The following is a 24,030-nucleotide window of genomic DNA, read 5'->3' as shown; positions in this document are numbered from 1 at the left end:
TGCTTCTACAACTATCGCTGCCGCTTAGTGATAAAGTAAAGCAATTACATGGCGATTGCATTTCATACAATAAAGCGACAACCATAAGGCTCCTGCCAGTTGCCGATAACTTTTACAAAACATGATCATCTCATACAACAATTTATATCTCATCACGTCTTGACCATATCACACCACAACATGCCCTGCAAAAACAAGTTAGACGTTCTCTACTTTGTTGTTGCAAGTTTTACGTGGCTGCTATGGGCTTCTAGCAAGAACCGTTCTTACCTACGCATCAAAACCACAATGATTTTTCGTCAAGTGTGCTATTTTAACCTTCAACAAGGACCGGCCGTAGTCAAACTTGATTCAACTAAAGTTGGAGAAACAGACACCCGCTAGCCACCTATGTGCGAAGCACGTCGGTAGAACCAGTCTCATGAACGCGGTCATGTATTCTCGGTCTAGGCCGCTTCATCCAACAATACCGCCAAATCAAAGTAAGACGTTGGTGGTAAGCAGTATGACTATTATCGCCCACAACTCATTGTGTTCTACTCGTGCATATATCATCTACGCATAGACCAGACTCGGATGCCACTGTTGGGGAACGTAGTAATTCAAAAAAATTCCTACGATCACACAAGATCTATCTAGGAGATGCATAGCAACGAGAGGGGAGAGTGTATCCATGTACCCTCGTAGACCGAAAGCGGAAGTGTTTAGTAACGCGGTTGATGTAGTCGAACGTCTTCACGATCCAACCGATCCAAGTATCGGACGTACGGCACCTCCGTGTTCAGCACACATTCAGCACGATGACGTCCCTTGAGCTCTTGATCTAGTTGAGGACGAGGGAGAGTTCCGTCAGCACGATGGCATGGTGACAGTGATGATGAAGTTACTGGCGCACGGCTTCACCTAATCACTATGATGATATGACCGAGATGTGTAACTGTGAAGGGGGGCACCGCACACGGCTAAGAGAAGACTTGTTGTACCTTTGGGGTTCCCCCCTCCCCCGTATGTAAAGGAGGGGAGGAGGAGGCCGGCGGCCAAGGAGGGGCGCGCCATGGGGGGTCCAACTAGGATTCCCAATCCTAGTTGGAGTCCCCTTCCTTTTCCAAGAGGGGGAGAGAGTGAAGGAGAAGGAGAGGGAGAAGGAAAGAGGGGCACGCCGCCCCCTCCCTAGTCCGATTCGGACTTGCATGGGGGGCGTGCGGCCACCCTTGCAGGCCTCCTCTCCTTTCCACTAAGGCCCATGAAGGCCCACTACTTCCCCGGGGGTGGGGGGGTCCGGTAACCTCCCGGTACTACAAAAAATACCTGAATCACTCTGGAACCATCCCGGTGTCTGAATATAACCTTACGATATATCAGTCTTTACCACTCGACCATTTTGAGACTCCTCGTCATGTCCGTGATATCATCCGGGACTCCGAACAATCTTTGGTCATCAAGTCACATAACTCATAATACAAATCGTCATCGAACGTTAAGCGTGCGGACCCTACGGGTTCGAGAACTATGTAGACATGAACGAGACACATCTGCGGTCAATAACCAATAGGGGGACCTGGATGCTCATATTGGCTCCTACATATTCTACAAATATCTTTATCAGTCAAACCGCATAACAACATACGTTGTTCCCTTTGTCATCGGTATGTTACTTGCCCGAGATTCGATCGTCGGTATCATCATACCTAGTTCAATCTCGTTACCGACAAGTCTCTTTACTCATTTCGTAATGCATCATCCCGCAACTAACTCATTAGTCACATTGCTTGCAAGGCTTATAGTGATGTACATTACTGAGAGGGCCCAGAGATACCTCTCCGATACACGGAGTGAAAAATCCTAATCTTGACCTATGCCAACTCAACAAACACCTTCAGAGACACCTGTAGAGCATCTTTATAATCACCCAGTTACATTGTGACATTTGATAGCACACAAGGTGTTCCTCCGGTATTCGGGAGTTGCATAATCTCATAGTTAGAGGAACAGGTATAAGTCATGAAGAAAGCAATAGCGATAAAACTAAACGATCATTATGCTAAGCTAACGGATGGGTCTTGTCCATCACATCATTCTCCTAATGATGTGATCATATTCATCAAATGACAACACATGTCTATGGTCAGGAAACATAACCATATTTGACAAACAAGCTAGTCAAGTAGAGGCATACTAGGGACAATTGTTTTTGTCTATGTATTCACACATGTACCAAGTTTCCGGTTAATACAATTCTAGCATGAATAATAAACATTTATCATGATATAAGGAAATAAATAATAACTTTATTATTGCCTCTAGGGCATATTTCTTTCAGTCTCCCACTTGCACTAGAGTCAATAATCTAGTTCACATCGCCATGTGATTTAACACCAATGGTTCACATCGTAGAGTCCCACTTTATTATTGCCTCTAGGGCATATTTCCTTCAATTGAAACTTACAATTTTGCTAGTCACATGTTCTATAACTTCCACTTTGGTCGGTCGCTCATACCAAGTTTCAGAGTTGAAACTTACCTATAATTTTGTCATTCGCAGGATCTGAAATATATGATTTTATCGATTGCTTGTAGTAAGTTTATGTTGGGGAACATTGCATGGAAAACAAAAAAATTATGCACACGCAAGATCTATCAATGGAGATGTATAGCTACGAGAGGGGGAGAGCATCTTCATACCCTTGAAGATCGCTAAGTGGAAGCGTTTATCAACGCGGTTGATGTAGTCATACACCTTCACAAGCCGTCCAGATCAAGTACCGAAGGTATGACACCTCCATGTTTAGCATACGTTCAGCTCGATGACGTTCTCGCCTTCTCGATCCAGAAGGAGAGGCAAAGTAGTAGATGCCGATATCATGATGGCGTGGTGACGGTGGTGGTGAAGAACAATCTCCACAGGGCTTCGCCAAGCACAACGGAAACCAGATGGAGGATAAACTAGAGGGTACGGGGTTGCCGGCACACTCCTTGGTGAATCTTGATGTGTTCCGGGTGCTAGCCCTGCCCCTCTATTTATATGTTGAGCCATGGGGTCGTTTCTTGGAGAAAGAGCCTCCTAAAAATCGATTTGGCATGCAAGGCAAGAGTCCTTCTCGGACTCCAGGACCAGACGCCAGGGTCCTTGGTGCCTGGCCCCCTGGCCTCCACAAAACTCCTTTTTGCACCTTCCTACAGCTTCGTGGGATTTACCCCTTGACCCAAATAAAGTGCTCTCGTACCCGAACATTTCGGAAAACATCTGAAACCCCTTCCGGTGAATTTCGGAACCCTTCCGGAGACCAAACACTATTATCCCATATATCAATCTTTACCTCTGGACCATTTCGGAGCTCCTCGTCATGTCTGTGATCTCATCCGGGACTCCGAACAACATTCGGTCACCAACATACATAACTCATATAATACTATATCGTCAACGAACGTTAAGCGCACGGACCCTACGGGTTCGAGAATGATGTAGACATGACCGAGACACTTCTCCGGTCAATAACCAATAGTGGGACCTGGATGCCCATACTGGTTCAGACATATTCTACAAAGATCTTTATCGGTCGAACCTTTATGACGACATACGTAGTTCCCTTTTCCGTCGGGTTGTTACTTGCCCGAGATTCGATCGTCGATATCTCTATACCTAGTTCAATCTCGTTACGGGCAAGTCTCTTTACTCGTTCTGTAATACATCATCTCGTAACTAACTCCTTAGTGACTTTTCTTGCAAGCTTCTTGTGATGCTGTATTACCGAGAGGGCCCAGAGATACCTCTCCGATACACAGAGTGACAAATCCCAATCTTGATCCATGCCAACTCAACAGACACTTTCGGAGATACCTGTAGAGCATCTTTATGATCACCCAGTTACGTTGTGATGTTTGATAGCACACAAGGTATTCCTCTGGTATCCGGGAGTTTCATGATCTCATGGTCGAAGGAGTATGTATTTGACATTAGGAAAGTAGTAGCAATAAACTAAATGATCGTATGCTAAGCTAATGGATGGGTCTGGTCCATCACATCATTCTTCTAATGATGTGCGAATGATGTGATCCCATTATCAAATGACAACTCATGTATATGGTCAGGAAACCTTAACCATCTTTTGATCAACGAGCTAGTCTATTAGAGGCTTACTAGGGACTTGGTGTTTGCCTATGTATTCACACATGTATTTAAGTTTACGTCAATACAATTCTAGCATGAATAATAAACCTTTATCATCAAAGGAAATATACTAATAACAACTTTATTATTGCCTCTAAGGCATATTTCCATCAATTTCAGAGGTTGAAACTTAATGAAGTTTTGAAAACTTGTCAAAATGGATCCCATTTGGAAGTCCTCGTCACTAGAAATATGGATATGCAAACAAAACTTAATTTGGACTTTTGGTTCAAAAGATATGAAAGATTGAAAATCAAAAGCCAAATGAAAAAGTGGGTTGCATGCCCCCGCACCTATGTGCTACAAATCCTCTCCTATACCTAGTGCCCAAGAAACCATATTTACAGGAAGGATCGACAAGAAGTCAATGAGTTGCAAGTTTGCAAACATTGTCTCCCAAAGTAAACTCTTTCAACTACCATAACATAATGTTTTTTAAGCAAATGGCAAAAGTGTTGACTTTTCATTTAGAATAAAAGGTAGGATTGGCATGGGGCGTAACTAAAACCCTTGCCTGCCACCAGCCCTCCCCTTGCCTCCTGTCTCCCTCATCACCAGCGGAGGTGGCCACTGGCTCGCCAGGGGGCTGCTGGTGATTCTAGCAAATAAGATTTGCCCAGGGGCCGATGAGCCTTAAAGGGCTCTCTCCTCAGGATAGTCCAATTGGCACTGGTCTCCTTCAATATCCTTGTTTGTCCGTCAGGAGACAACTTCGATGTAGGCGTAGCCTCATTGCAGATTGCAGTGACCACCGAAAGGTTTTTGTGAGGGTTTCTCCCTCCAAATCCAATGTTTGCTCTCGGTGGTGAGATGCAATATCTGGACGACGGCTTCATGCAGAGCGTATGATTTTGAGCGGCGGCTGGCGGTCGCATGCAACTGTTGGGATCACAGAAAAGTGGTGGCGGCAACACATGATTGACGTAGAGGGTGATGCGACTCGTTCACCCAATCTCGAGCTCCTAGAAGAAAAGCTAGGTCTAATCGAAGTTGGATGTACTTGGCAATGATGATGTTTTTGCGCCGCTACCTTGTTGAAGCCATTGCTCGGATATGCTCAGGTTTGTTGGAATCTGGCTTTGGTAGCTGAATTCGATGACGACAGCACTTGAGCATCGCTCCCTTCCTAATGGTGTTGTTGTTGAAGAACCTCGCGCGCCATCCTTGTGGTGTCATGAGATGGTTGGTGCGGATATGGTTATGTTGGAGATATTCCCTAGAGGCAATCATGCATGATGGTATTTCCGATGTGCTTATGAATCATATAGTCCTTGGAAGATATCAATGATGCATGTCGACAAGTATGTAACTTGTTTGTGAGATCTTACATACGCTCTAAATAGTCCCTTATTGGAAAGTGGTGTGTGGACTCACATCTAACTAGACTAGCATGTAACATGGTGGATGGCTTGATCTCACTAGCTATGTAGCCAGTGGTAGAGAGTCAGGTAGACCATACTTGGCAATGGCCTAGTCTTCCAAAAGTGCAATTTTTTACCATGGTGTATTTTGTCTATCTAGCCTATGATCTTTTGTTGTGGTAAGCTGATATGGGCACGCGACTCATCATCATCTCCTCTATTCTGCGCATGAGTCCCATGGCTAGTATCCCATCTTCTCCTCTCGTTGAATCGTTCCCCAATTTCTCATGGCGACTTTGCTAGGTATTCTTCCCTCCCCCAAATCCCCATCATCTAACCCTTTCTTTCTTTTTTTTCATGCGTTCAAGCCAGCATAGATGATTGCTACAACTTTGAGTTCTGATTGTGGCGGCAATTTCTCTCGAGATTGCAAACTGGGTTAGTGGGTCACACGGGATGAGAGGAAGAGCTCGGCGCAGTCAACCGTGGAGCGCTAAATTTAGCAGACTACAGGCATTAGGCAAGGTACACAAACGCGAAATGTCAAGGGTTAATTTCTCTTGTTGTCTGCTCTGCTGATTGGAGATTATTTGACTGTTTACTTCAAAGATGTTGTTTTTGTTGTTGCTGTAAACTATAGGTTGATGGTTGCAGCGTTGGTTCAAGATAAATTATGGATTCATATTACAAAAGAAAAAGAAATCTTTCAAATGATGAAGGTACTTCAACTTCTGAACCTAAATTCCACAGTTGTCATTGGTTGAAGCGGAACAAGAGCAACCAAATAAAAATGAAGAGACAGAGCGGCCAACAAATGAACCTATCATATTTCAAGTTATTGAGTTTCTAGAGCGAGACACTGGGAACACCCACAAATTTGGCAATACCCAGAAAATGTGAGAGATGAGGTGCGAAGACCATATCTACAATTAGATCGCATGCAACCTAAATTGGAGATTTACAAGCCATATGGACCACAAGGACATCAAAGACGTTCTCAATTCAGTTGGTTGAAGGATTTTTCATCGTGGTTGGAGTACTCTAAGAGTAAAAGTTGTGCATTTTTTTACGTTACTTTCTTTGCAGTAAGAACATAGAAAAAGTGGTTCTGATGTGTTCACATCAAAAGGTTTTGATGGATGGAAAAGAGTTAATAATTGCAAGAAGTGTAAATTCTTGGCACATATTGGATCTGGACCTTGCTCACGGCACAACAACGAAGTGAGCGATTGTCAAGCTATTTGAATCAATCACATATCAACCTTCAACAACTTGATGGAGATACCACCTTTAACTACTTGACATCATTTGAGTTTGTATTTTTCCTATGTATGATGATAAAATATTGGGAATCAGTGAAGAGCTTGGCAAAGCTTTACAAAAGGAATCACAAGACATAGTAGACGCCATTCGTTTTCTGTTATGCACAAAACACTTCTTGAACGAATGTGATCAGATGATTGTTGGGAATTATTTTCCTCTAGGTTTGCAAGTTTTGTGTAGAGCATGCCATGGACATTCCAGACATGGAGGAAAAATATATTTTTTGTAGTGGTCATGCTCATCATCAACCTGATTATTTTACAAATGAGCATTACTTCGAGTGGAGATATTTCGAGCAACATTGGACAACCAGCTAAATGAATTAAATCTAAAGTTCAATGAGAATGTGCCGGCTCTTCTATCCATAAGTGCTACTTTGGTGCCAAAGGATGGATTTGCTTCTTTTAGTCCTAAAGATATATGCAAAATGGTTGAGAAGTACTATCCACAACAAGATATGATTGGACTAGAGCATCAACTTAATCATTTTGTTGTGGATGCTTCACATAGTAAAGATTTGAAGAACACTTCAATTTTAACTGCACTTTGTTGGTGCCTGGTTGTGACGAGCCGATATAGGATCTACAACTTGGTTGACAGATTGATTAGTTTACTTGTTACTCTCCTAGTTAGTGATGAGCGTGCATTTTCTAGCTTGAAGATCATCAAGACAAGGTTTGTGAAGCGTGCATTTTCTAGTTTGAACAAAAAACTCTGAATATATAGTTCTCTGACACTCATATTGTGGTGTAGACGTGTTATTTTTGGAACAAATGTTACAATCCAGTTTTGAGGTCAGTATCACCAGAACGAGAAAGAGGTCGGGCTGGAACAAGGGTGACCGATTTGCCCTAAGCCCAGCAACATGTATTGTGAGGCAAAAGGAACAGAAGGTCACGTTGTTCAGGTTCACCAAACCAGCTTCATTGTCTACTTGGTAGTTGGCAAGTTTTGTAAGAAGCCACTACCAACTGAGCATGTGGGATGTCATCACCTGCGACCAAGTCGACTTGAACCTAAGGGATCGTGCGCTTAAGAAAAGGAATTTGTGAGGCCAGATCCGACTTCACCGTTCGGATGTGATCCGACATGGACTTGGATCTGGGTTGAACGGGCTTTGGGCTTTAGGATCCACACGGGGCCCATGTGTTGAGCCGTAGTGGATGCCTATATATAGTGGGGGTACTGCATCACTATCAGATAATCATTCCGGTGCAAAAGTTAGGGCTTAGCATGTGTTGCAATTAGCTGCCCAGCACGCCTAGGTCGTGCGATCAGACCTAGCAGTCTGCCACCCGGCGTTCCTCATCGCACGCGCGGATATAGTTAGAGGCAGTGCGCCTACACTACTCCGGCGAACTTGTTCGAGGGATTCGGCAACTCTGTTTGAGGGAGATCGGTGACGAGGAGGAGACAACTCCTGCTACGCACTATATCAACTCTACTTCCGCTGCACTGCACATTAAGTGGTATGATCTCGTGATCTATCTCCCATAGCACGTTCCTGGTAGATATATGAATAAAAAGAATTTATATTGCAGATGATGCACCTAGCGTGGCCCAACATGTCATTGTTGTAGTTTGTGATCGTTTCTGGGTTTTCTCTTTTCCCTCGCTTATGGGTTTTCTCTTTTTCCTCGCTCCGGCATAACTTTGGTATTTCATGACTTTGTTATTTGCCGACGTGTTTTATGCTTGTGTGTGTGATTGTGTTGGCTGTTTGCATCCTAATTATGGAGAGGTTGGATGTGTGCTCTTTGTATTTGTATTCTCTTGATGCTTTATTTGCATTCAGTAAAAATTTCGAAGAGAAGTGACAATTCTAAATGATGGACGCACACACACACACACCTAATCATGTCCTTTTCCAATACTGGTTACTTAAGTCTTATCATTCAAGTTACATTATAGTTCCCAGTAATAACACAATGATAATTGAGAACACCCCAAATAGATTCTTGGCATGCTAAACTAACGCAAGATGGTTGTAGATCCTGATTTTATTTCCCCTGCAAGTTGCACTATCCATGGTCAGCTGAGAGCCCATCAGAGAGACCAACTGAATTAGCTGCCAACACATATGTTGGCAACAACACAACACAACACAACGGGCAGAATAAGAAGCCTCCGCATCAGCATCATCCAGCCTGTGTGTGGCCTTGCACTAACCTCTGTCTGTATAGCCAGCAGGCAGGCAGGCAGGCAAGGTGCAGAAATAAATACCCTGATACCTAGCTCTGGTTGAACCTAACAGCGGGAATTAATCATGCAGGAAATTAGGAACAGATCCGTCTGCGCCAAGACAAGGACCCTGCATCTCATCTTCTCGCTGTGCTGCGCTGTGCTGCTTCACAATCACATCTCCTAGACCCTACCGTTTTCTCCGGCCACTATGGCGCTCCAGTACCCAAACCACCGCAGCATCTCACAAGATTTATGCCCTCTGTGTTCACAAGTTGGCCTCGTTCTCGATGTCAGGCCGTGTCCAACATGCAGCTTTGACCATTATTATTTTTCATATGAACACCAGTAAAATGTAGGAGTACCAATTTTCATATGAATACCAGTAAAATGTATGAAATAATTTCATGATAAGTATGACTAATTTTAGTCAAGGAATATAAATTGATTACATATGAATTTTAAAACGTCCTCTGACAGTCAGTGGCGGAGATCCAACGCGATTCAAGATGGGGCTAAATGAGTGTTAAATAGAGTTGAGGGGGCTAATTTAGTGTAGTATTGTAAAATTAGCTCAAATAGTGCTACTGGCCCTCGCTAAGCTCCGCCACTGCTGACAGTAATGCCTGTGTTAGGCTACATACAACTCTTGAGTTGCTTTGGATGCTCTCCATCTCTCTCATCTTCTCTCTCTAACTAGTCTTGACCACAACCTCGAGACTCATGTGCACCACATGTACCCTGTCGGCCGGCCGGCCGGTGCATGTTACCCCTGAATGAATGAATGGGAGCAGCAGTGCAGACACCCAGATTTAGCACTACTCATCAAGGGGGAGAGCCTGTTTCTTGACCGGCTCTGGTTAGTAGTAACTGTTTCATCTGGGCTGGCTAAGAGCGAGTACAATAGAGCTGAGTCAGCGGGCTATAAAGAATAAACTAGTATATTTCTGCTTAGTTGGAGGAAAGAGAAGAGGAGAGAGAAGATAAGCGGGCTCTTGTGAAGAGCCAGCTCTAGCACGTGCTCCTAGGCACTTTGTGAGAATGAAAGGTGGGCCACATAATAAAAAAGTAGTACACTCTTTTGATCTACTATTGTACATGTTGACTATAAGATAGGCTATAGATGACATGGCACTGGCTTATAGCCAGCAGCTGGCTATACTATTAACCATGCTCTAATTAACTCTGCTCTTTTGTCACTACTTTGACAAGTGGCTCATGCATGTGGCCCAATCTTGTTCCTGTTCATCTCCAGTGCACGTGTAAATAAATTTGCCCGGACAAAGGACTCGGTAAAAGAGAAAGGAAAAGAAATTGGACGCATTCCCCATACCTGTGTTCACATCATTCGTTTGGATCTTGCTTGCAAGATTTGTCTCATTTAAATTTTTGGAGCCTTGCTTGCTTAACCATGCATCTTTTTTGCAAGTGATTGATGCTGAGAGGACACGCGTGTCTGTGTAACATTTTGGTCCCTTTTTTGCAGCATTTTAGTGGTTAAGTGAGTCAAGTTCATGCTTAGTATGCATTGAGATGATTGCAAATAGCTGATGCCACCGAGTGAAATTTTCTTGCAACCTTTGATATAACCAAACTCAAGGGAGACATCAACCAACCATTGACATGGCTTAACACGGAAAGAAAGCTGTTTTCTTTGTACAAACACACATGGAGATCCGATTCAACTCGAACTGATCTCCACTCCTTTTGTGTTGCTAACACCTATTTAAAAAAACAAAATAAAAATAAAACTCCACTCGAATCAGCTTGCGTCTTTGCCTTGAAGAGTAGCACTGTGGTAGATGAGTCGACAACATGCCCAAAAGAACAAAAGAATTCCTCCATGTTGCACACATGCACCCATGGCATGTTGCGTGTTCTTCGTAGATGGATTCCATTTCACTCCTTTGATGATCCTAGGCCTCTTGCTTCGGATCCCTTCATGATCCTCATCCTCTTGCAAGTGCTCATGAACATCCTGCAAATCGACAAAGAGATCCTCATAAGACACCATACTGAAATTTTTCAAACTCTAACCAGACCAAATCATATGTATCTTGGATGCATGAACTTACCCGAAGGGCACGTCGCCAACGAGCATGAGGTCGCCGTCCTTGTCCTCGTAGGTCACGGCGAAGTCCGACGGGTTCACACTGCCTGCGTCGCCGGAGAAGCCGAGGAACATGGCCTCCAGGGCCTCCCTGAGCTCGCGGTAGCCCTTGTACATCTTGAGGTCGATCTTCCTCAGGTAAGGGGCTCCGTCCATGCTCACCTTCACGTACAGTGATCCTCCCGCGGCAGCGGCGGCGGGCGGCGCCGCGGCAACGGCCGTCTCCTCCTGCTTCACTACCACAGGTGCCGGTGCGGCCGCCTTGGCCTTGCTGCTCGCCTGCTGGAAGCAGCTCTTCCTGTAGGACCTCACGGGCGGCCACCCAACCACCTGCGCCTTGGCGGCCGGGGGCGCGGCCTTGGGCTCCTCCTCGCGGTGCTCCCCGGCGAGCGCGCGCTTGGTGCCGGCCCTGGGAGTGGACGGCGGCGACGGCATCTTGTCGCTCTCCTCGACGCCCGGCAGGCCGAGCCTCAGCTCCGTCGCCTTGAGGTTCTCCACGTCGGCATGCACGTAGCTCATGGCAGCCGCCATTAGTTCCTGTCGCCGGCGATGAGGTGCTTGTCTACCGACTAGAGGTGGTTACAACTTGCAAGTCGTTCTTCTCAGCTGGCTGTAGGTGAGTGGTGAGGGTTTGTGAGCTGTGGAGGTTCTCCATGGAAATGTTTTATAGAGCGGAGCCCCCGGGTGGTAGGCCTGCTGCGACGAGGAGAAGAGAGGAGAGATAGGCGGGCGTGTGGCGCGCCCGTGTGAGGGAGGCTCCAACTCCACATGCGTCCACATGCACGCACACGTACGTGCCACAGCCGAGGCCACGCGCATGTGCGGCGTCCACACACTTACCACAGGTAGCTGGGGTGGTTGCGGGGTGGGGTGCAGCCATGGGGGCCTTGCCGGCGGCGACCCGCGACAGGGCGGCCCGACCCGGCGGGACCCACGCGGCTCCACTAGGCGTACCACTAGAGATTCTCGGGTGCCGGCGGGTCGGGTCGTTGCTTTACTACTGCACTTGACCCGATAGCCCGGTACGTGATCACTGTACGTGTACATTACTAATTGGACCCCATATCAATTATCCTCAAAATGTACTTACCATAAGGAATGAAGATCCCATAACCCGGTTGAGCCGGGCATGGATCTGGGCCTGGCACCGGTGCCCGGACCCGTCATCTAGAAAGGTTCAAACAGCACTGATGAAATTTAGCCTGATTAAATAAATAAAATAAATAGGGCGCCAATGCCATGATTAGGATGTTATCATTAGAGATCTTGGGGGAGCATCTTTGGCTAATACAAAACTGTCTCCTCCCTTCTCCCCAATAATAAGATATGTATGGAACAATGTAACATGGAGTATATGGGCACTTGTCTATTGCATGCTCCTCATCATATACCTGCATCTCTCCCCACTACCTTTTGTTTCTTCTTTTCCCTGCCCTTGCTTCTTTTGCCTATGCAAAGCAGGCCCTAGTGGTAGGGGAGCTTGTTTAATTAGTCCAAAAGTTCCCTTGCAAAGTGCACTGTTAACCACTTCACCTTTTCTTTTTCTATATGGAAACTGCAAAGTATTGTGAACTGCAGTGATGGTGCTGCTCCTTTAACTAACCGATGCTTGTATATTCATTTTCCTGGTGGGAGCAAAGGTGGTCCCTAGCTTCAGCTAGATTATCAAACAAGCTGAATTTGGGCTACGGGGTATCATGAATGCTGGGCTCAGCTTCAGGAAATCCTGAAAAAAAATCTTTTTTATTTATTAATTAAATAATCTCTTTTGCAAAAATAAACAAAGTTTTTGTGCATTTATGCAATGTAAGTTCATGTCAAAAATCCTGAAGGTTTAACTAGTGTGACTTATACTGTTGTGCAATTGTGTAAGTCAAAATGTCTAGTAGAATAGTCATGGAAAGGATCTCTGGATAAGACCCATCAAAGTGCAGATCAGTAGATGTTCCTAAAGATCAGTAAAGCCACATTTGTCTGTCTCAGCTTTGTTCCTACCATGACATTTCTTATACATTGCCACCATCAAGCAATCTTTGCAAAGATATTTGCAGTCTCATGTTCAGTGAGCTAATCCCCCCTTTGATCAGTAACTGACTAACCAACCTCGATTTGCTAAACTAATTAACTTATGAGGAAGTAGCATCAAATTGGATTCCCTGACAACACTGCCACAACCTATACACATCCAATTGCACCGAAATTTCGACCACCATGTCCATGCGTTTGACTATCACCAAGCAAAGGTACCCTATGTTCCTGCAACCTCCTACAATCCCAAACTAGAATAGTCCCCAAAAGAATCTTTCGAATTCGCGGCGAAAAACAAGTGTGCATGCCTTGTTTCCAAATTAAACTATGCCGAGATGCAAGCTAACCGTAAGGTCAGTTTGAACTTAATTTCAGTCTTGATGCCTGTCTTGGAAAAGTGTTTGCTCAAGTACTGTCCATGTCGCCCACTGATCTAAGTTTCTTGGATTCCGGCTTGAACTACTCAACTACATATACTCAGTGCATTTGTTAATACTAGGAGAAGAAGTACAATGAATCATGGAGTGGTTTAATTTGGCAGGCAAGAATCTTTTGCATGATCATATTTTGAGCCGGCGAATTAGGGCGGTGCCTGCACGTTTGACTGTTTGTTGCATGCTTGACTCTGCATGATGCATATATTTTTGTTGTATGATGATGGAGTACTGCATCCATGCACCGACTAAATGTTGCAACCTCCTTAAAATCCGTTAATTTCATGTGCCGGGAATATGTGGAGGTTCACCATTGAAATGATATTCTAGATAGATTCCCTCTAGGATTATAAGATGAGCATTTCTTTTGTCTAGCTCATTTGATGCTTTATGTTGCAATAACCCCCTACATGGAAACGATTATCAATTGCAAGTGTTCGCTTCTAACAGTGAGCAAATTAATTAGTGGGTAGTCGTAATGGACATATATATAACATTGGCAGTTGAACTTTTGCTTGGCTTATCATTTGCTTTGTCTACACTATGCATGCATGTGTACTACGCACTTGCTACCCCCTGTTTTATGTGTTCAACCTGTTGGCTGCTAACTAGTATATGTGAATGTACAGTTTGCACATTTTTTTCCCACTATATCTGTGTAATTGATCGTTCACTAACCTAGCTACATATCTACGCATGTGTAGTTAGTAAAATGCATGTCTCGTTCACTGATACACTTTACCAAATTTTAGACAGGTAAGCCGAACTTAATTTATGTGTTAATGCTAGGTTATTTTGCTAACACTGTTTTTAGTAAATAATCAGATTTATTGATTAACTAAACAAAGAGTAAATCACGCTTTGGAATGGATATTGTATCATCAGTGCTCCCTCCATCCCGGTGTATTGGGATCCGGCTTGCCTGCTCCCTTTCCATGCTCCCATCCGTGCTCCCACTTCATCCTATGGCTGTCCTTTTTTCTTTTTCTTTTCTAATCTAATCATCTCTCCCCCTGATTTTCAGGGAATGGGGCCGGGTCTTATTTTTTTCCAATCAAATTAAGCCACGTATGCGGGAGCACGGATGGGAGCATGGGAAGGAAGCAGGCAAGTCTCGTCCGGTGTATTGGCCTTACGTGTACTTTTAGGTCGGCAATTTCACAAACCAAATATGTATCACAAATTTCGGTCCATGTCATACTTCTAAACTTGGACATTTGAAGGTTGCCGCTCAAACTTCACGAATTCGGTCTATGCCAATAACACTTGCATAGAAATTAGCTAAATGCTCATGCGCACCGTCTCACTGAGTTGCCGTCATGTTGCAGTCTAATTTGTTTTGTTTCCTCCTCTATGGGACCCACAACTTTGCCACATCAACAAGAGACTCGACTGAGCCTTCATCCACTGTTTCTCAAATACAAAACACCATGGGCCCTGCGAGGAGACTCGGTTAACCTATAAAAAAAAGAGGAGACTCAATTGAGCATTCGTCCGTGTTGGGCCCTCCAGCAGCGCTCGATAGTGCCACATTCCTAATTTTTGGCATGTACAACTCATTTTCTTCTCGCCACTTCCACTGTTGTCCTCTCGCTGCTTCGCCACTACCACCGTCGTCGGCTCCGCCACACTTTTGCCATGGCCTCCGTCAGCCCGGATTATGAAAGCGGCGATGGACGGTGGCCTCTGGTCATGCTCAAAAGTGTCGTTTCCCACATCAAGGTAAGAAATCTACCATTATCCTATACATTTTTGTGATTTTATTTTGCGGTTCAAATAGCATGGTCATTCTCTACTATTTTGTGTAGGCCGGTACCTTCCAGCAAGGATGGTTTTGAAGATCCGGCCTGCCCGATGACAGCTTGACAGTTGGTGGAAGGTTTCACTATCAATTGCCTGTAGGCACTACCATGGTAACTCAGAGGGGTCTGATTAAGCAATTTGAGAAGTATTTGCGCCAACTGAACGAGCATTACCTACTCGGTTACTATGAAAACAAAATGGAAAAATTCAATGATGTAGCCGATGAGGATTGTTTGTGATGTTTGGAAAACACATGCCTATGAGGATTGTGTTGATGTCAGTTTATATCGCTAAAGATCAGATTGGGGCAAGAGTGCCTCATTAATAATGAGAAAATGTATCCACATGTGGATGCGGATGGCTATGCGCCTGATAAGGATGAGGAGGCTAATGACAAGGAAGACGATGTGGTGGCTGATGGTGGAGAAGAAGAGGATGATAGGTATGTGATCCCTATGATAGCTCGGACAGCTCTGATATGAAGGTTAGGACTAATTTATGCCTATGGCAGGGGGTTCAAATTTATCATTGAAAAGAGTGACAAAATTATGCTAAGGTGCATTGTACGCAAAACCCAAAATGTAAATGGCGACTACGTGCATCTGCAATGAAATTTGGCCTTCCATTTAAGGTATTCCCCAGTATGTAATAAGTATTTTTCATATGTTACGATATTGTTCACCCTGTGTTACCCTAATAAATTTTCTGTCCATTCCAGGTCAAGGTTAACACCGAGACACACACACACACACACACACACACACACACACACACACACACACACACCTGCCCTACTATGCTTCCAATTAGGAGAAGAAAGACCATGCCACTTTCATTGTTATATTCTTCTACAATCTCCGGAAATAGAAGGACCAAAAATAAGCATGAAATATATGACTTTCTAGTTATGGTCATGTAATGGACCGGATGTGTTGTGTTTCGTTTTGGTAAATAATGTAGTTCGAAGGGGTGAATGATTGTGCTCTGCATTTATCTATAGCTATATAAATTTCCAGAAGAATATATATGGTCCAGTTTTGGCCTAGATTAACGAAATATGCCCAAAGTTCAAAACTAATCACCAAATTAAGGTGAACTTTCCTAGTTTGTCCAATATGTGCAGGGGAATGTGCTACACAACAAAATATTATGCTACACGATCACGCCCGGGAACACTATGAAGATGGCGGCCACGATCAAACTCATCGATGAGCATAGTAGCGGAAGCAGCGAAGAATCGGTGCAGCGCGACGATTTCTCGCAACTAGGTTACTGATGAGCCATAAGTATAGGGATCAATTGTAGTCCTTTCAATAAGTAAGAGTGTCGAACCCAATGAGGAGCAAAAGAAAATGACAAGCATTTTTCAGCAAGATATTTTCTGCAAGCACTGACATTATTGATAATGAGTAGCTTGATAGCAAGATAATTTGTAACGGGCAATAAGTAGTAACGGTAACAAAAGTGCGGCAAGGTAGCCCAATCCTTTTTGTAGCAAAGGACAGGTCCGAACGATCTCTCATAAAAAGCAAAGCCTTCTTGAGGACACACGGGAATTTCATCTAGTCACTTTCATCATGTTTGTTTGAATCGCGTTCGTTACTTTGATAATTTAATATGTGCGTGAACCGGTGCTTGGGCGCTGTTCTTACTTGAAGAAGCCTCCCACTTATGATTACCCCCTCTCTCAAGCATCCGCAACTACAAAAGAAAAATTAAGATAACATCTAAGCATAGCATTAAACATATGGATCCATATCAGCCCCTTACGGAATGGCGCATAAACTAGGGTTTATGTTTTTGTCACTCTAGCAACCCATCATCTAATAACTAATCCACAATGCATTTCCTTAGGATCAAAGATGGTGAAGTGTCATGTAGTCGACGTTCACATACACCACTAAGGGAATCACAACATACATACCATTAAAATATCAAATGAATATCAAATTCACATGATTACTTATTACACGACTTATCCCATGGCCTCAAGAACAAGGGCAACAACTCATAAGTAATATTCATGCTCAAGATCATAGGGATATTAAATAGCATAATGGATCCAAACATATGATCTTCCACCAAATGAACCATCTTGCATCAACAACAAGATGTAATCAACACTACTAGTCACCCACAAGTACCAATCTGAGGTTTTGATACAAAGACTGAACACAAGAGATGAACTAGGGTTTGAGATGAGATAGTGTTGTTGAAGATGTTGATGAAGATTGACCTAGGGTTGTTTGTGATGACAATGGCTTCGATTTCCCCCTCCCAAAGGGAAGTTTCCCCGGCAGAATCGCTCCGCCGGAGGGCAAAAGTGCTCCTGCCCAAGTTCCGCCTCGAGACAGCGTTGCTCTTCCAGAAAGTCCTCTCCTTACTTTTTTCTAGGTCAAAAGCCTTTATGTACCAGAAGATGGGCACTAGAGATGGGCCAGGGAACCCGGTACCCACCAAGGTGCGCCTGGGGGGTAGCGTGCCCTGGTGCCTAGTGGGCACCTGGGTGGCCTCCTATCGTATTTCTTTTCTCCAGTATTTTTATATATTCCAAAATAATTCTCAGTAAAATTTCATCTCATTTGGAGATATGCAAAACAGATATCTCTGACGTAGCTTTTTCAGGTCCAGAATTCCAGCAGCCAGTATTCTCCCTCTTTATATAAACCATGCATATTATGAGAGAAAAGGCATTAGAATCACTCCACAAAGTTCTGCCCCGAGACGGCGGCGCTCCATCCCGAAAGTCTGCTCCTTATTTTATTTTTCTAGGGCAAATGGGCTTATATACCAGAAGATGGGCACCAGAGGCTGGCCAGGGGCCCCACGAGCCACAAGGGTGTGCCCTGGTGCCTCGCGGGCACCTGGGTGGCCCCCTCTGGTATTTCTTTCTTCTAGCATTTTTTATTTATTCCAAAATAATTCTCCATGAAATTTCAGCTCATTTGGAGATGTGCAAAATAGGTATCTCTTACATAGCATTTTCAGGTCCAGAAATCCAACTGCCAGCAATCTCCCTCTTCATGTAAATCTTGCAATTTAAGAGAGAAATGGCATTAGAATGGTACTACAAAGTATTATATTGGTCAAAAACATTATAAATAATAGTAAGAAAACATGATGCAAAATGGACATATCAGTTACACCTACCACCCATGAGAAAGTTCTCTGAGACGAGAGTCAAAGTAGACGCCCCTCCGATATATCCACGATTCTGAAGTAGTAGTCCTACGGAGCTTCAACGTCTAAGAGGAAGAACTATGAGAAAACTAGAGAGAAAGAGAGGGAGGGAGAGAGAGAGAGCCTAGCGGCGCTTCTCGTCTAATTAGGAGTCTAATTCTATTAGACCAATTAGACCGAGATTAGAGACCGTCTATATGAATCTAAACACTTAAGTGAATTAGACCGGAAGAGCATGGAGTTATGAAGGAGAGAGGCCCCTTTTATTTGTGTGTCTCTAGAGGGATCCCTCCACGCAAATAGAGAGGAGGAGGGGGCGCCCCAAGAGGGGGAGTCTTTCTCCTCTTCCACTTGATAGAAGGAGGGAAGGACTCCCTCCCTATTCCAATTTGGCCTAGGCCAGCCATAGGGAGGTGGCGCCCCATGTGGGCCTGGTGGGATCAGCAGGGGTGGTCATCTCATGATGGTCCTTCGAGATTTTACGAATGTCTCCGGAACCCATTCCAAGACCCCCGAAAACTTTCCATATATAGATCCGGACTTTCAGAAATCATGTTATACCTTTTCGAAATTCCCAGAATCCATCTAGAACCATCTGAAACACTTTCGGGACCACATGAAACTCTTTTGGTGCTCCTTTATCATTTCTCATTTATCCGGTAATCAACGCTAGAACCCGTTAAGTGTGTGACCCTGCAGGTTCAGAAATAAGCGGACATGACCCAGAACATCTTCTAGACAATAGTTAACAGCAGGATATGGACACCCTTATTAACTCCCGCATATTAATGAAGTTCTGAAGCGAACCTTTGTTTACAAATACCACTCGCTTTGCTTCGCGATACTTTTAAAAACCCAAGGTGCGATAGTTGGTATCACCGTGATCAACTCCTTGATCACTACACCTATTATCATCATTACCAGTTTCGTTCTCTTTACTCGTATGTGTGTTCCGGTATCCCGTGATCACCATCACAAGTGTCTGATCAGACGATAATGATATCGTAACACGGGGTGGGCCCAGATAATATCTCTCTGTCGTGAGAGGAGCAAATCCCAATCTTGGACGATCAATATTGAGACATACGTTTCCGGTATACCTGTAAGTCACCTTTATTCACATCCATTTACAAAGTGACATGCGGTAATCCCCAAAGTAACCATCTGATATTTTGGTATACAATATTTCTCATGGTCTAAGGAACTAAGTAATCATGAACAAGTTATCTAAAAATAATGACAACACAACAACGATAATATCTCTCAGTAATTGATAAGTTGGGTCTATCCAATACCATTGTTCCGCCAACAATGTGTTCTCATTATTGATAGCATCCTTGTTACTCTAACAATGCCCATGATCAGGAAAACAAGATCATCATCAATACATGAGTTGGTCCAAGAGGCAAGACTTGGGATCACTTAGTGTTTACATCTCCATACATGTATTTGGGTTTTCCTCTCAATCTTATATTCAAGAACTGATAAAATAATAGCATCGAAGTATAAACTTAATTATGAACATGGAAATATTAGAATAACATTTATTATTGCCTTCAGGGCATATCTCCAATAGTACGTGTATGTAGGACTACTGGAACTTTTTAAGAATTTTTGAAGAAACTAAAAAAAATGTTATTAGTTTTGCAAAATGGTGTCGTAAGTAGCCTAAAGGAGGAATTCTAAGCAAGTAGTTTTTCCAACTTCTGAGAAATTGTGTAAGATTTTTACGAAGCATCTAACAATATTAGGACATTGTGCCAAGTTTGACTATTTTTTGATAACTTTTATTTGGGTTTTCTATTTCTATGACACTGGTTCCTTAGCTCTACTCATTCATCCCCACTCGGTTAACTTTTGCTCACTTTTCCCCACTCCCTTGCCCGAAACCCTCAGGACAGGTTATCACGGATGTTGCCGTCGGGTCAATGCCTTTGACCGTTAACTTTGATGAGTGGGGCCGCGTATACATGGGTGCATGCAAGACCGTTGTCGTGCGTGAGCGGTCGTGGGGTAGCACGTGTCCATGGACATGCCCGAAACGTCCCATCATATAACGAGGGGCAACCACCTCCATCGCCCCTACCATTTTCCCCCAAATCCCCTCCCTGCCGCATCCTCTTCCTCTCCCCCACCGGTGTTGTCTCGCTCTCCTCCACTACCACCACTACACCGTCTCGCTCTCCCCCACCGCATCCTCTTCCTCACCTTCATCGCCTCCATCTGTCAGCTGGCCGACGCTCGTGGCTACACCGGGTAGCGGCCGGAGATGTGGTGGAGCTGCAGGGTCAGGGCGCAGTGATCGCGGATGTCGGTGGCATCCACGGCGGTGCGGGGAAACTCGCAACCACTGCGGATGTGGCGGGCTCCGCCTCATCGCTGCAGAAGGTGACGGCGTCGAGCGGCGCAGTCCATCCTGATACCCCCGATGTGCCGCCTGCCTTGGAGCAGCAGGTATTTGCACTTGCTTAGCTTGTAGAGTTAGTTGCTCCCTAATACGTCTCCGTCGTATCTATAATTTTCGATTGTTCCATACCAATATTCTACGACTTTCATATACTTTTGGCAACTTTTTATACTAATTTTTGGGACTAACATATTGATCCAGTGCCTAGTGCCAGTTCATGTCTGTTGCATGTTTTACGTTTTGCAGAAACACTGTATCAAACGGAGTCCAAACGGGATAAAAACGGACGGAGAATTATTTTGTAATATTTGTGATTTTTGGGAAGTAAAATCAACGAGAGAATATGCACGAGGTGGCAACGAGATAAGGGCCCACGCCCACTCCAGGTGGGCGCGCCCCCGACCCTCCTGGGCCCCTCGTAAGGCAGTTCATGCCCTTCTCTGGCAGCAAGAAAGCTATTTTTTGGAAAAAGAACTAGGCGAAGGTTTCAATCCAATCGGAGTTATGGATCTCCAGATATAAAAGAAACGGTGCCAGGGCAGAATTCGAGAACGCAGAAACAGAGAGAGACAGAGAGATAGATCCAATCTCGGAGGGGCTCTCACCCCTCCCACGCCATGGGAGCCAAGGACCAGAGGGGAAACCCTTCTCCCATCTAGGGAGGAGGTCAAGGAAGAAGAAGAAGAAGGGGGCATCTCTCCCCCTTGCTTCCGGTGGCGTCGGAACACCGTCGGGGGCCATCATCATCATCGCGATCTACACCAACACCTCCGCCATATTCACCAACATCTCCATCACCTTTCCCCATCTATATTCAGTGGTCCACTCTCCTGCAACCCGTTGTACCCTCTACTTGAACATGGTGTTTTATGCTTCATATTATTTGCCATCCTATGATGTCTGAGTAGATTTTTGTTGTCCTATTGGTGGTTGATGAATTACTATGATTGATTTAATTTGCTTGTGGTTATGTTGCTGTACTTTGGTTCCCATCATATGAGCGCGCGCATGGATCACATCATAGGGTTAGTTGTATGTTGATAGGACTATGTATTGGAGGGCAAGAGTGACAGAAGCTTCAACCTAGCATAAAAATTGATGCATACGAGATTGAAGGGGGACCAATATATCTTAATGCTATGGTTGGGTTTTACCTTAATGAACGTTAGTAGTTGCGGATGCTTGCTAATAGTTCCAATCATAAGTGCATAGAAATCCAAGTCAGGGATGACATGCTAGCAGTGGCCTCTCCCACATAAAATTTGCTATCGGTCTAGTAAAGTAGTCAATTGCTTAGGGACAATTTCACAACTCCTACCACCACTTTTCCACACTCGTTATATTTACTTTATTGCTTCTTTATCTAAACAACCCCTACTTTTTATTTATGTGTTTTTTATTATCTTGCAAAGCTATCCAACAACACCTACAAAGTACTTCTAGTTTCATACTTGTTATAGGTAAAGCGAACGTCAAGCGTGCGTAGAGTCGTATCAGTGGCAGATAGGACTTGAGAGAGTATTTGTTCTACCTTTAGCTCCTCGTTGGGTTCGACACTCTTACTTATCGAAATAGGCTACAACTATCCCGTATACTTGCGGGTTATCAAGACCTTTTTCTGGCGCCGTTGCCGGGGAGTCATAGCGTGGGGTGAATTTTCTCGTGTGTGCTTGTTTGCTTTATCACTAAGTAATTTTTATTTGCTGTTCTAAGTTGTTCTCTATCTTTAGTTATGGATATGGAACACGAAATACCAAAAAAATTAGGTGTACTTGCTACTCATGGAGATAGGGAACCTCCTAAAACCCTCGATGCTCGTTACGTGAAAGAAATTATGTACTACTTTGATAATCCTGAGAAACCCCCATTCAATTATATTATGGGAGACACGTTGGATCAACGTGAATACTTTATTGGATTATCGCTTGACACAAAAAGGGAAACTATTATGGGATCAAATTTCTATGTTGTATTGGTATGGTCGGAATCTATGATTGAGACATGATTATACTTGTTGCTCTAAGATGAAGGCTCCACACCTTCCCTTTTCATGCAAATTTAATGATAATGAAACCTTAGCTTCTTATGCTAATGGTATCTATGATTACTATGATGTGGAACAAATAGAAGAATTTGTTGCTTTTATGGGCGCTTATGAGATTGAATCTATGTTTAAAGAGTTTGATGATTTGATGATTCAGTTTATAGACCTGAAAATGTTGCTATACTTAAACATTGTTATAAGAATTATGAATACAATTACAATATTGATGCATTTATTGAGAAAGTCTCCGCTATCCAAGAAGAGACTAATATTTTGCAGGAGCCTATGGAAGAAGAGATTGATGAAACTGTGAGCTCATTGGATGAAAAAGATGATGAGGAGAGCGAAGAACAAAAGGGGAAGAGCGGATTAGCTACCCGTGCCCACCTTCTAATGAGAGTAACTCTTCAACTCATACATTGTTTAATTCCCCTTCGTGCTTACCGAAGGATGATTGCTATGATGATTGTTATGATCCCGTTGATTCTCTTGAAATATCCCCTTTTTATGATGCTTGCTATGCTTGTGGCCAAGATGTCGATATGAATTATGCTTGTGGAGATGAACTTGCTATAGTTCCTTATGTTAAACATGAAATTGTTTCTATTTCACCCACGCATGATAGTCCTATTATCTTTTTGAATTCTCCAAACTACACTAAATCGGAGAAGTTTGTGCTTATTAAGGATTATATTGATGGGTTGCCTTTTACCATTGCACTCGATAATTTTGATAGATATAATATGCATGTGCTTGCTGCTCCTACTTGCAATTATTATGAGAGAGGAACTATATCTCCACCTCACTATGTTTCAATAGGATAGAATTGCAAGAAACTGCTTATACTATGCATTGGCCTTTACTTTGTGTGCATGAATTGTTCTTTTATGCCGATGCATGGGAAGAGAGTTAGACTTTGTTGTTGCATGATATATGTTACTTTGTGCTCACTACTAAATTACAAATCATTGTTAATTAAAATTGGCTTTGA

General features: G+C 43.8%; 1 protein-coding gene across 1 annotated transcript; it reads right to left on the bottom strand.

Moving 5' to 3' along the window:
- Window positions 1-10,584: 10,584 nt before the first annotated feature.
- LOC119307443 (auxin-responsive protein IAA31-like) lies at window positions 10,585-11,822 on the bottom strand. The gene is made up of 2 exons (XM_037583520.1): window positions 11,109-11,822; window positions 10,585-11,011 (listed from the first exon to the last, which is right to left on the bottom strand). Exons 1-2 carry the CDS (start codon window positions 11,672-11,674, stop codon window positions 10,933-10,935), a joined length of 645 nt encoding a protein of 214 aa, XP_037439417.1. The 5' UTR covers window positions 11,675-11,822; the 3' UTR covers window positions 10,585-10,932.
- Window positions 11,823-24,030: the final 12,208 nt, after the last annotated feature.

Source organism: Triticum dicoccoides, chromosome 5B, assembly GCF_002162155.2.
Source record: "Triticum dicoccoides isolate Atlit2015 ecotype Zavitan chromosome 5B, WEW_v2.0, whole genome shotgun sequence".
In the NCBI taxonomy this organism is placed as follows: domain Eukaryota; kingdom Viridiplantae; phylum Streptophyta; class Magnoliopsida; order Poales; family Poaceae; genus Triticum; species Triticum dicoccoides.
The sequence above is the reverse complement of the archived record's forward strand: the minus strand, read 5'-3'. Positions and strand labels throughout refer to the sequence as shown.

Excerpts from the sequence above, each read along its gene's own strand:
- LOC119307443 (XM_037583520.1), bottom strand. The coding sequence starts at position 11,674 with ATGGCGGCTGCCATGAGCTACGTGCATGCCGACGTGGAGAACCTCAAG. Across the intron at positions 11,012-11,108 it reads GTTGGCGACGTGCCCTTCGG|GATGTTCATGAGCACTTGCA; the intron begins GTAAGTTCATGC and ends GTCGATTTGCAG.